Source organism: Schistocerca cancellata, chromosome 2 (genome assembly GCF_023864275.1).
Source record: "Schistocerca cancellata isolate TAMUIC-IGC-003103 chromosome 2, iqSchCanc2.1, whole genome shotgun sequence".
Taxonomy (NCBI): domain Eukaryota; kingdom Metazoa; phylum Arthropoda; class Insecta; order Orthoptera; family Acrididae; genus Schistocerca; species Schistocerca cancellata.
The window spans coordinates 1,082,813,959-1,082,828,034 of NC_064627.1; the positions used below are offsets into that span (position 1 = coordinate 1,082,813,959).

Genomic DNA, 14,076 nt, shown 5'->3' on the forward strand with positions numbered 1-14,076 from the left:
CGCGTTACAGATGCGCTCTGATCACCCAGTAGCTATCTGCAGGTAGTTGCGTCTCTGGGGGAAAGGTGTCAGCTTCTTACGAACTACGAAATTATCAAATAGCTAAAGCATATTTTGGAAATGGAACTGTAGTATTGAAATTATTACTACTGTCATTAATTATTGCTAATTTCTTTATTAATGTGAATGATGGTGTGAATAGAAAGTAAAATTTTAAATGAAGATTTTTATGTCTGTTAACTGAGTACACGGTAGCGTGATAACTATGACTGTACACCAAGAAAGTGAATTATACTCTCAGGGGAGTTTTGTAATGTACAACTAGCCGATTTATGGTATTGGAAAAACAAGAAAAATTTTACGATAGTTATTTTGTTTAAAGAGAGAGTTATTTTGATTTTTGTGGGGATTCTAAATTTGTCCATTTGGTAAACTGTTCATAAAAGTTGTGATCGTTAAATGTAAAAGACGCGGCATTGAACCGTTTAATACTAATATCGGGTTGGCTAAGATGTGTATCAGCCAGTCAGTTGACAGTAAGTCGGTGCGTATTTTGTGCGCTAACGAATTGCTTTGTGAAGACGAAAGAGTCAGTTCACACCTCATCCATCACAACATCACCATGTTTGGATGCAGGTTTTAGGAGCTTTGAATATATATGATAATTTTACAGAATAACGATCAAAACATGTCCGTGGAGTGTTCCAAAGTGGATGCGAACGTGCGAGAAAAAGGAACGCATAAAATTCCGATTCTAATATGTAAACTGTGGTTTTTCCGAAACCAAAATTTTCGTAGCCTGTTGTACAAGGCGTGACCAAACAGGACACTCTTAGGGGCCAAATTTAGTAATATTTGAGCGAGCATTCTGTCATAGATAATCCATTTCGTAATTCTTTTGGTAACGGGTTTTGTTGGTTACCGTACGCTGGCTATTAGAGTGATTGTGATTTGCAAGTGAGTGTTCAAACTAGAACTTAAGATTACTATGGGCTTGGAAGTGTTTTTTTGTTTCAAACAAGTGCCAATATATCTAAGTTTTCGCTCACAAACTGTCCGCCCCGATAGCTGAGTGGTCAGCGTGACGGATTGCCGTCCTACGGGTTCGATTCTCGGCTGGGTCGGGGATTTTCTCTGCTCAGGGACTGGGTGTTGTATTGTCCTCATCGTCATTTCATCCCCATCCGGCGTGCAGGTCGCCCAATGTGGCATCGAATGTAATAAGACCTGCACCAAGGAGGCCGGACCTGCCCGGAAGGGGCCTCCCGGTAAATGACGCCAGACGCTCATTTCCATTTCATTCACTCACGAACTACCTTTCAGTCAATCGCTCAGTTAACCTGAAGCTGAAAACAATTGTTGCACCCATGGCATTCGTATACTGCTACCGGTTCTACTTTTTCAGCAGAAGAACCTCACTCATTTTTAACAAGGAAGGCGTGTGGATCGGACTGCAGAAGGAGCAATCAGTGCAAGATGGGTGAACATTATCTCTTTAGGACGAGCTCTGAGTAGGCGCGAGTTGCAATGGTTTTGAAATGGGATTCTGCAGATGAATGTGCAACCGATGAATAGGAACTGGATCCAACCAGGAGGAAAAGAACTTTGTAGCACAACATGACTAAAAGAAGGGATCAATTTATAGGACACAACTTGGGGCACTAATACCAACAATTGTTAATTTGGTAATGGAAGAGGTGGCAGAGAGAGGGGGTGGAAGGGGGGGGGGGGACTGTAGGGGCTAAGCAGTACGCAGGTTGAAGCAGAGGTATGTCGAGTACTCATGTGGGGATGAAGAGACTTTCAGTACTTACACTAGCATGGAGAACATCGGTGCATTCTTTGGACTGAAGACTGCAGTAGAAACTGGCCCCCAAAGTGACTGCAGTGGTTACATGTTATTTACGAAGGTTATTAATTTATTCACGTCTCAGTAGTTATTAAATATTTTTCAAATTGATGTTACAGGGAGTCTAAAAGAGCCCTGGTGTCGCCGACAAAGCTGCGACTACATTCTGTGGCGGACGGTTTCTGAACTACAAAAATGTGCGCCAATTTTCGACGAAGATGACGCATGCTGTGCTCATGACTACCTCTGCCGTAAGTAGCAGCAAATTAACTTGTGGCAGTTTTCAGTTGTAAGTTACGATTTATAAAAACAAACAAAAAACACAAGAAGTACAGTTTTAGTTGTATGAACAACATTAGGTATTTAGTTAAATCAGATTGCAAATCTCTTCATATGTCAAGCAGTCCCTAAAATATTCCGTTTTCTATCTTACAGCAAACGATTCATTTATATGTTTTATTATTTTCGCAGCTTCCACTGATCCTATTGCAGTGCAGCACTCGGAGTCTTCAACACCTAATGAAGGTCAGTCTCTAAAATATTTCAATTTAAGCATTTAGAAAAACGGAAATGACGATGTTTCGCTCCTTAACACTCCAGAATACAATAACTGCCTTTTCGTGCAGCAGCAAATGTAAAGAGTTTATATTGATCAGGATCCGAAGTCGACAAATCATAATGAAACTAGGAAGTTCAGGTATTTTCCCCAGCATCCAATATCAACATCCTACAAAGATCACAGCCTACCTTAAAGCAAAATGAAGTAGGGGAAAGTGAGGTAAGATAACTAATTTGATAGTTTATCCAGACTATGCTGGATGAAAGACTTGCACTTACATCAAAACAGACCTCCATCGATTATCTGTCTGTGCCAAGCTTGACATTTGACCCTGCTGTTCGTAACGTGGATAATGAGCAAAAGTGTGTTTTGAAGTCCATTGTATATAAATTTTTCATGTCACTTCGTATCGACGCTTGTGCAGTAAGTGTCTTTTATTTATTCACATTCTTGCTTTCCGATGAGCTAATTACCTCGAATGTTGTTTGAATTAAAAATAAAATACTGATGTTTGTTAAGATGCCGTATTGGACAGAGGCTAAGATAACTGAAGTAAGATAAATTAAAACAAAGTAGTAGTAAGAAGAAGAAGAAGAAGAAGAAGAAGAAGAAGGCAAATGAGGTCATCAACGGTAGGAAAAAACAAAAGTTACCACAATTAAACGCACCAAACACTTAATTCCTATTCAAAAGAAAGAGTCGTCGAGACATTCGTTAAACTTCGAACAGTTATCTTCCATTGATGTTCCATACGCTTAAACAGATATCGATATGGATCTGGGAAACATTGATTATGGAGAAACCTGAATTATTTCTGGTGAACTAAGAAAAATCAATTTAAGGTTCCATTTTATATACCAGCAATGGGTCCACGCCACAAATACCTACATGGATTAAATTCAAGCCGAACACCGTTCGTGGAAATGCGGTTATTCCGACTGGTATTCTGATTAAATACGAAGAGTCCTTTGATGGCCAGCATTTTGTGACATTAGCATCGGACTACAGAAACGGTATCTACCAGTGCAACGTTGTTCGTAAGTTACTGACTTTTTACTCCATCTGAAAAGTTATTGCGTTTCGTTCACTAAGTCACCATGTATTTTGTCATTCGCTTTCCCTCACCAATATTTAGCATGTGTGAAAAATATTCCCTAGCATCCTCCTGTATACAATATATTGCCTAGTATCCTCCTGTATGATACTGAAACTTAGGCAGTGATGAAGAAAGACAGAGCAAAGGTGGAGCTCTTGTGAGGATATAATGAGTAAGTTGGATGGAAAGGGTGAAAAATGAGTAGGTACTGCGAGAAGAGGACTAATAAAAAGAAGGAAGTGTTGGATAGAACATAGGAGGAGGGGCTGTTGAGATACAGTATATGATCAAAAATATCAGGACATTCATTAGTGAGTAATAACATAGGATGTGTCTACCCTACATCTTTATGACGTCTTGAGCTATGTTCGGGACACTTTCAGTGTTCAGTCAGAATGTCTGTGAAGGAATTACAGCTCGTGATCCGAAATCAGAGAAGGTAAGCAAAGTCGATGTTCTAAGTAATCCCAAAGTTGTCCACTGGTTTCATACCAGCAGTCTGCGTACTTCAGGACTTATAGAATGAAGGCTTTCACGACCGGATGACATAGCTGCTGGTAAACCTTTCGGGATGTGAGGTCGTGGGTCCGCAGCTCGTGGTCGTGCGGTAGCGTTCTCGCTTCCCGCGCCCGGGTTCCCGGGTTCGACTCCCGGAGGGGTCAGGGATTTTCTCTGCCTCGTGATGACTGGGTGTTGTGTGATGTCCTTAGGTTGGTTAGGTTTAAGTAGTTCTAAGTTCTAGGGGACTGATGACCATAGATGTTAAGTCCCATAGTGCTCAGAGCCGTTTTTTTGAGGTCGTGGTCCAAGAAACTCTTCTGTTCCTGACGATTCGTCGACTACTGCGCTGGACATCCTCAGAGGCTCTTGCCGACTGGCTGGTCGGACGTCCGAAAGCGACATAAATACTGTAGGAAAGGGGGCGTGGTCAAAGTAACACGTGACGAGCACAGACAATCCTTGTCAGAGATAAAAACTATCGATTGTCGTCTTGTCAAAGATAAAACTGGCTAGCATTTCTGCAGAGCTACCATCCATATGTGGCTAAGTTCATTGGCCCCTCTTTCCTATTAAAATTATCCTGACACTTATAAATTTCAATGGCTTCTCTAAACAGTCGTAGAGAATAATTTGACGTTGTAGATAAAATTTGTTCAGAAAATTTCACTTTGTGGTTTCCTGTCTGAAGAGCATGTTCTGCTGCAGCTGATTTCTCTATTTTTTCTAGTCGGCAAAGATTTTTATGCTCTTTTAGCCATGTATTTACGCTCCTCTTGGTGGCTGCAATATAAACTTTACCACACGTACACACCACGTGTCGACAGAACAGGGCGTTTATCCTTCACAGATCGGAGTGCTTGACTTATTTTGGCTCAAATGGCTCTGAGCACTGTGGGACTTAACTTCTGAGGTCATCAGTCCCCTAGAACGTAGAACTACTTAAACCTAACTAACCTAAGGACATCACACACATCCATGCCCGAGGCAGGATTCGAACCTGCGACCGTAGCAGTCGCGCGGTTCCGGACTGAAGTGCCTAGAACGGCTTGGCCACCTTGGCCGGCATGCAGCTTCAGCACGGTTGAAATGCCCCTGATGGGTTTGTTACTCAGGCGACATGAAATGATTAGTCAACGTTCGAAGACAGTGAGCTGTCCTGCCAGACTCATTCTGCTTTTCTGCTACTTTATTGGAAACATAATATTCCCCATCTCTAACACTGGCTGGCCCGTTCTCGCGACATGTAATGGTCATCTACGCACTAGATAGGAACGTCTAGATATTTTTTGTCAGTGTTGGTGAAAGGCAAGAGGACACAATGCAGCGTATTGCGTTAATTAACAATAACAAATACCTTACGGAGACTATTTGTGCTTCATCTTTCCAGCAGCATAAGTTGTGAACTACTGGTTCATTTGCAACTCATCCAAAGAGTAGAAACAAACGGTACACAATTGCTGTTACTCAATGTCTCTTCAGTAACATGCAAATATTTAAGGACGTCTGGGGAATTTGCGTCTGCAAAGATTATTTTACGCACCGTATGAGTTCCAAACATAGAATCATAAATCTCTGTCGAAGCGGACCAGTTATTCCTTTATCAGGTACATATTGTGAATAGACAATAATTTGATGTAAACACATTAGCTACATGAATGGAAAATGAGTAATCCTACATTGACTGTTCTGAGTGCTTGCCACAATTACTGTCAACAGTAAGGCAAGAGTGACACAAATGTCTCATTCGTACTAATGGCAGTACTGTAATTACTTACTTCACATACAAAAGAATTATTATTTTCAATTTTACAAAATGCACCGAAAAATAAAGCTCACGTTATTAGAGCAGTGCCCTTATTTTTGTACATTTTGTACATATTTTGCATATCCTCATACTCAAAGACATGCCAAGAGATTTCACCTTTAGTCAATTTTAGCATGTGTTGCAGTTCTAATTCCTAGTTTGATTTTGTAGGGGCTGAAGAATGTAAAGTGCTATGAGTGACCCTAACTGTCACCGCGACTGCTGCGACAGAGAATAAAACGGACGATTTAGTCCCAATACTGTCAGTGGTCTGCGTTTACCTAACACAATATTTCGACGTCGTACCTCGGCGTCTTCATCAGGTGCTTCCTGTGACTGAACGACAGGCTGACCGTGTCCCGTATTTATGTCTGGACGGTGTCTGGTGTGCCCTACGCCGTCCGGTCCCGCTGCGACCGTCTCGGTTCGTCGCCAGATGTTCCGTCTTGCGTCCGCGCCCGCTTCCGCTGTTTTCCCCAGTGGCGGCCATTTCATGGCGTTTCCTACTAAGGTCCGCGCCCGCCAGGCGCGTTTCTCGCACTGTCGACAGGCTGCGTTTGCTGTTGGTGACCGTTCCGACTTTCTCCAGCGCCCCTGTCATTCTCCTGGTCTTGTGTTTTCTTCCGTTGTTTTTGTAATAGGTCCGAAGCCGAGTTCCACGCCGTGCTGAGTTGGTATCCAGCTTCCCGGTTTATCAAGTTCTCTGTCATCTTGATTTCAATCGCTTCAATGATGACGCTGTCCCAAAATTTGGGGGTATGAGATAAGATCCTCGTTTTACCATAATTCATGGTGTGCTCAAGTTCCAAGCAATGTTCTGCTAATCGCGATTTAGTGGCTTGTCGTAGTCTGGTATGCCTTTGGTGCTCTTTACATCTTCTATCAACGGTGGTGGTCTGGCCAATGTAAGACATACCACATTCACTTGGTATATGGTAAATACCAGGTTTTCTCAATCCCAGATCATCCTTCACCGTTCCAAGAAGCGCTCTGATCTTGTTTGGTGGGCAGAACACACTCTTGATATTGTGATTTTTCAGTATTCTGCTGATATAGGTCCTGCATATTGTGTTAGATAAACTCATACCACCGGCAGTACACCCGATTCCACGAGATGTCACAAAATCGCCAGGAAAGTCTAAGAAATTACGGTGCTAATACTGATTCCCTATCGGGCAAAGAGGATTACTCACATGCTGATCTTGCTGCTGGTGGATGTGAAGACTATCTCGTCACCTACTGCAGGACTTTCTCCCAGAAGCAATAAAATAATCAATGACAAATGGTCATGGGCCAATTTTGCACTCAATGAAAGACAGTGAGTAACATTAATTAAAATACACTAAAAACTGAGCTACCTTTCAAGTGATGAACCGTTAGTTTTAAGGAGCCGTGTATGTCGTAAAATTGAGAGTTCTCAACATGTTTATGTATGGTGTAAGACTGGAGGTTCTTTAGGTAATGATTGTGAAGTTCAGGGTGATGTAATGTTTTATTATTGTAATGTTTGAAGTCAAAGGTATCAGATAGATTATATAATGGTAAGACAGAGATTTAGGAACCAGGTTTTAAATTGTAAGACATTTCCTGGGGCAGATGTGGATTCTGACCTCAATCTATTGGTTATGAACTGCAGATTGAAACTGAAGAAAATGCAAAAAGGTGGGAATTTAAGGAGATGGGACCTGGATAAACTGAAAGAACCAGAGGTTGTAGATAGTTTCAGGGAGAGCATAAGGGAACAATTGACAGGAATGGGGGAAAGAAATACAGTAGAAGAAGAATGGGTAGCTCTGAGGGATGAAGTAGTGAAGGCAGCAGAGGATCAAGTAGGTATAAAGACGAGGGCTAATAGAAACCCTTGGGTAACAGAAGAAATATTGAATTTAATTGATGAAAGGAGAAAATATAAAAATGCAGTAAATGAAGCAGGCAAAAAGGAATACAAACGTCTCAAAAATGATATCGACAGGAAGTGCAAAATGGCTAAGCAGGGATGGCTAGAGGACAAATGTAAGGATGTAGAGGCTTGTCTCACTAGGGGTAAGATAGATACTGCCTACAGGAAAATTAAAGAGACCTTTGGAGAGAAGAGAACCACTTGTATGAATATCAAGAGCTCAGATGGCAACCCAGTTCTAAGCACAGAAGGGAAGGCAGAAAGGTGGAAGGAGTATATAGAGGGTTTATACAAGGGGATGTACTTGAGGACAATATTATGGAAATGGAAGAGGATGTAGATGAAGACGAAATGGGAGATACGATACTGCGTGAAGAGTTTGACAGAGCACTGAAAGACCTGAGTCGAAACAAGGCCCCGGGAGTAGACAACATTCCATTTGAACTACTGATGGCCTCGGGAGAGCCAGACATGACAAAACTCTACCATCTGTTGTGCACGATGTATGAGACAGGCGAAATAACCTCAGACTTCAAGAAGAATATAATAATTCCAATCCCAAAGACAGCAGGTGTTGACAGATGTGAAAATTACCGAACTATCAGTTTAATAAGTCACAGCTGCAAAATACTAACGCGAATCCTTTACAGACGAATGGAAAAACTGGTAGAAGCCGACCTCGGGGAAGATCAGTTTGGATTCCGTAGAAATGTTGGAACACGTGAGGCAATACTGGCCCTACGACTCATCTTAGAAGCTAGATTAAGGAAGGGCAAACCTATGTTTCTAGCATTTGTAGACTTAGAGAAAGCTTTTGACAATGTTGACTGGAATAATCTCTTTCAAATTCTGATGGTGGCAGGGGTAAGATACAGGGAGCGAAAGGCTATTTACAATTTGTACAGAAACCAGAATGCAGATGGAAGAATTGAGGGGCATGAAAGGGAAGCAGTGGTTGGGAAGGGAGTGAGACAGGGCTGTAGCCTATCCCCGATGTTATTCGATCTGTATATTGAGCAAGTAGTAAAGGAAACAAAAGAAAAGTTCGGAGTAGGTATTAAAATCCATGGAGAAGAAATAAAAACTTTGAGGTTCGCCGATGACATTGTAATTCTGTCAGAGACAGCAAAGGACTTGGAAGTGCAGTTGAACGGAATGGACAGTGTCTTGAAAGGAGGATATAAGATGAACATCAACAAAAGCAAAACGAGGATAATGGAATGTAGTCAAATTAAGTCGGGTGATGCTGAGGGAATTAGATTAGGAAATGAGACACTTAAAATAGTAAAGGAGTTTTGCTATTTAGGGAGTAAAATAACCGATGATGGTCGAAGTAGAGAGGATATAAAATGTAGACTGGCAATGGCAAGGAAAGCGTTTCTCAAGAAGAGGAATTTGTTAACATCGAGTATAGATTTAAGTGTCAGGAAGTCGTTTCTGAAAGTATTTGTATGGAGTGTAGCCATGTATGGAAGTGAAACATGGACGATAACTAGTTTGGACAAGAAGAGAATAGAAGGTTTCGAAATGTGGTGCTACAGAAGAATGCTGAAGATAAGGTGGGTAGATCACGTAACTAATGAGGAGGTACTGAATAGGATTGGGGAGAAGAGAAGTTTGTGGCACAACTTGACTAGAAGAAGGGATCGGTTGGTAGGACATGTTTTGAGGCATCAAGGGATCACAACTTTAGCATTGGAGGGCAGTGTGGAGGGTAAAAATCGTAGAGGGAGACCAAGAGATGAATACACTAAGCAGATTCAGAAGGATGTAGGTTGCAGTAGATACTGGGAGATGAAGAAGCTTGCACAGGATAGATTAGCATGGAGAGCTGCATCAAAGCAGTCTCAGGACTGAAGACCACAACAACAACAACTAAAAACTTAAAAAAACACAAATATGAGGTAGCGCTGTTACACGTTTTCCCGGGCGCGATTTTGAGTGCCTTAAGGAGATGCCGGCCTGATGTAGGACAGGAAATTCAACGAGAAGAAGTACGTTAAATGCACAGTGAAAGCTAACAATAATGTAGCCCCGTCCCGAGAGAGTGCGAGAACCGATTATAATGAGGTGACAGAAGTCATGGAATACCTCCCAATATCGTGTCGGATCTCCGTTCGCCCGGTGTAGTGCGCCATGGATTCAAGTCACTGGAAGCCCTGCAGAAATACTGAGCGATGCTGCCTCTATAGCCGTCCATAATTGCGAAGGTGTTGCCGGTGCAGGAGTTTGTGCATGGGCTATCCCCTCAACTATGTCCCACCAATGTTCGATGGGATTTATGTCGGGCGATTTGGGTGCTCAAATGATTCGCTCGAATTGTCCAAAATGTTCTTCCTACCAATAGCGAACAGTTGTGGCCCGGTCACGTGGCACAGTGTCATTCAGAAAAATGCCATCGTTGTCTGGGAACATGAAGTCCATGAACGGCTGTAAATGGTCTCCAAGCAGCCGAACATAACGATTTCCAGTCAATGATCGGTCCAATTGTACCAGAGGACGCAGCCCATTCCATGTAAACACAGCCCACAGCATTGTGTTCACTGCCTTGTTGACAACTTGGGTCCACGGCTTCGTGTTGTCTGTGCCACACTCTTACCAACTGAAATCGGAACTCATCTGACCAGGCCACGGTTTTTTCAGTGGTCTAGAACCGATGTGGTTACGAATCCAGGAGGGGCACTGTGGACGATGTCGTACTGACAGCAAAGACACTCGCGTCGGTCGTCTGATACCATAGCCCACTAAGGCCAAATTTCGCCGTCTGTCCTAACGGATACGTTCGTTGTACACCCCACACTGATTTCTGCGGTTATTTCACGTAGTGTTGCTTGTCTGTTAGCACTTACAAATGCCTCTGCTCTCGGTCATTAAGTGAAGGCCGTCAGCCACTGTGTTGTCCGTGGTGAGGGTAATGCCTGAAATTTGGTATTCTCGGCACACTCTTGAAACTGTGTATCACGGAATACTGAATTCCCTATCGATTACAGATATGGAGTTTCGCATGTGTCTAGCTCCAACTACCCGTCCGCATTCAAAGTCTGTCAATTCCCGTCGTGCGTCCATAACCACATTGGACACCTTTTCACACGCAGCACCTGAGTACAAAAAAGACAGTTCCGCCAATGCACTGACCTTTTATACCTTGCTTACACGCGGCTACCGCCATCCGTATATGTTCATATCGCTATCCAATTACTTTTGTCGCCTCATTGTATAAGAGATAAATGGCGAAATCTAGAGTTGCAAGACATGAGTTCTGAAACGACTGCATGACCAGGAGCAGTACCAGAATCTTATCACATGACTGCCGTTGGAGTCACGCTAACGAATGCATTCGATACAGCCTGCGTGACTGCATGCTAGCAACCACTGTAGTTGCTACTGGCTTCCTGCCACGAACCGTGTTGTATAATACTAGCCGGTCTTCGTACCAGGTTTCTCCCAAGTATGAAAGTAAGAGAAGTGTTATGAAGTGGTGGCAGCTTCCGAGAGGCTGCTGTCAGCAAAGAGATATGTGTTACAAATACAACTGACAGCACTCGAATCGCGGACGGAGGCTGGTTCTTTGTTATTTGTCGCACATTCGATTGTGTGCTTCCATGTGTGATGAAAAGGTTCCCACAGCCAACTTAACCATGAGTGGAGGAGGTAATGGTCGCTGTGTGCCCAGAAAGGCGGGATGGTATGGCCATTTGAAATTCAAGTTGGGAGATCTTCATGGGCACCCGTTCTCCGAATACTGTTGATGTTCCCGCACTTCAGCATGGCTGCTGCTTACATTCTAATGTAAAAGCTCTAAACGTTGAGAATATCCGCCATCTTGCCTACTTATTAGATTAACTGAAGAATGGAAAAATTATTGTATCCCCTCCACCGATAGTCCTCTAAGCAGGGAAGTCATCGGGTGGATCTGTTGCTCAGATATGATTAGTCTTGGTACATAAAACGATTAATTTAATTTTATAGCTTTTTAATTAATTAACTGACAAGTTTGTACTTAGTAGCAGTCAACTCAGAATTTAGTAAACAACACTTTTATGTTATTGAAATTACAGAATTAATTTTATCCCTCCCTCTTTCTCTCTCTCTCTCTCTCTGTCTCTCTCTCTCTCTTTCTCTCTTTCTCTCTTTGTGTTTCGAAATGGGCATGGCATCCGTTGTGCCTTCACTATGTGCAGCGTATGCCTATGAAAATTCGGTGAGTTACAGTTTTCAGCTTAATATTTTTTTTCTGCGCGAGTATACCTATGCTTAGACTACATATTTGTTTATCTATAATCAAGAAATAACGATGTACTTACAACTTTGAAACATTGCAGGTGGGCAGTGTACCTTTGGAGACCACACGCTGAAGATTGGCGACTATTTTCTATCATCTGGGAGAGACTGTATCAAATGCAAATGCGATACACCACCATTTATAACCTGTGTGAAGCTTCCTGTCGCCTATTGTCCTGTAGGCAAGAAATGAGACAAATACATGAGGCAAATCTATTGGATATTTATTACAAGCGACAAGGCCTTTACATCGTTGGAGAAAAAATGTGACAACAGCTTGTAATTAATATCACATGGAAAGTAAAGTTTCAAAAATCTGCACCCGAATGTTATGGATTTTATTAGCTACCCCCAAACCATATCATGTATTCAAAAATTTAACATAAAAATCAGTACAAAGGTATCCTAAAAAGGATTACAGCAGTAATCTATGCTGTACGCATTACAGCACATTTTAAAATGAAATGGCAACTTGTATTTTTATTATCTGTAGATAATATTTTAGAAATGAAACGGTTAAATTAATGCAGATATTTTTAATGTGTAATAAATAAGAAAATTTCCTATTCCTACAACCACAACGTATCATATGGCATTAATACACACCAATCTACAGCATACCTCCACATAAATAGAGGTGTAGACAGCATAATCAAAAATGTAAAAATGTCTCTGTGCTGCTAGTTAGTTACATTTATACAGGGTAATACAGCCTGGAATGGACACCCATAATATAGATAACATACATGGAACGGGTAAATATACTGAAGTGTGATTTTTCTCTAATTTTCTGATGTATGCAAGTTATTTTTATTGCTTACAAGTGCCCTATCATGGTACCAATTTTTTTTAACTGTGCCCTAATCCTTTGGCACTGAAAAGAAACTTCGAGGAGGAATAAAAGACACAACATGTTTGGAACGTGATCAAATTATGATAAGATATCAATTCCAGAAACTAGCATACCACAGTTAGGTGATGGGCTTCCACAAGTTGTCCGACTTTATCAAACGTAGGCAAAACGTAACTTTGTCAATTACTATGACTGTCACCTCAAGTGATCATAATGTTGCTTTGAGCACTAATGCATGCTACAAAACACGATGAATTTCGTACAGAGTTTGCAAGCAGACCTGTTCTCCCTTAGCAGAGAAATTCCTCCTGACGTGTTGTATTAATGATTTCATATTGGTTGTAGGATTTATTGGTGACTGATCTAGTCCTCGAACCTGAAGACAAGTTGTGGATTTACAGACTGAGGGGTTGGTGGTCCACCACTGTGCGTCTGCACTAATAACGGCCCCAGCTGACTGGAACAGATTTTTTCGTGCACGTACTAATTACACTTACCAAGTACGGAAAATATTGCGATGACTAATGAATAACAAAATCATTTAAATTAAAACAATGAAAATTCAGTGGAAATAAAATAATAAGAATATAGTCAATACATGGGCAAGATTAAGTTCAATACAGTATATTTTTCTTTCAATTTACACAAGATGAAGTATGTGGTTTCCAACCTCAAGGGTGAACTGCAATTCTCTGAGCGGTAAAAAACAAAGGGGCTGAATTGTATTTCAGTCACGAAACTACATTATTTTTAAAAGACCAATAGTATTATCACTATTTTGTAAGACTATAATACTAATTAAACAAGTTCTCAATAATTACATTATGGAATACTAGTGTGATATGCCACATAATTTGGTGTAGACTGCAGCTTGTGAAACATTTTGGGTTTGAACATCATCGTCTTATAATGCACCCTCTACACCTATAGTTTGTACCATGCATCTATGACACTAAAATTAAGACATATACATCACATGTACAACAATATCTATAAAAATACCTTCTATGAATTGTAAGTAGATCCCGCAATGGACAAGAAACTGCCTCGTTATTCATTTCACAATAATAAACAAACTAATTGACATCTCAAAAATAACAATGTAATGGCTACTACATGGCTGTATGGTCTCCACAGTATTATTATTATTATTATTATTATTATTATTATTATTATTAATAATGACATTGCTCAGACAAAAGCACTGGCATTGTGAGGTGTTCAAATTTCTGC

General features: G+C 41.3%; 1 protein-coding gene across 1 annotated transcript in view; it reads left to right on the forward strand.

Moving 5' to 3' along the window:
- LOC126149809 (uncharacterized) overlaps positions 1-12,529 on the forward strand; it is a 70,849-nt gene extending 58,320 nt beyond the window's left edge. Inside the window, exons 6-8 of the mRNA XM_049915835.1 lie at positions 1,969-2,100; positions 2,321-2,374; positions 12,032-12,529. Of these exons, the coding sequence (XP_049771792.1) occupies positions 1,969-2,100; positions 2,321-2,374; positions 12,032-12,183 (338 nt within the window). The 3' untranslated portion in view covers positions 12,184-12,529. The remainder of the gene's footprint in view (positions 1-1,968; positions 2,101-2,320; positions 2,375-12,031) is intronic.
- The last annotated feature ends 1,547 nt before the right edge of the window (positions 12,530-14,076 follow it).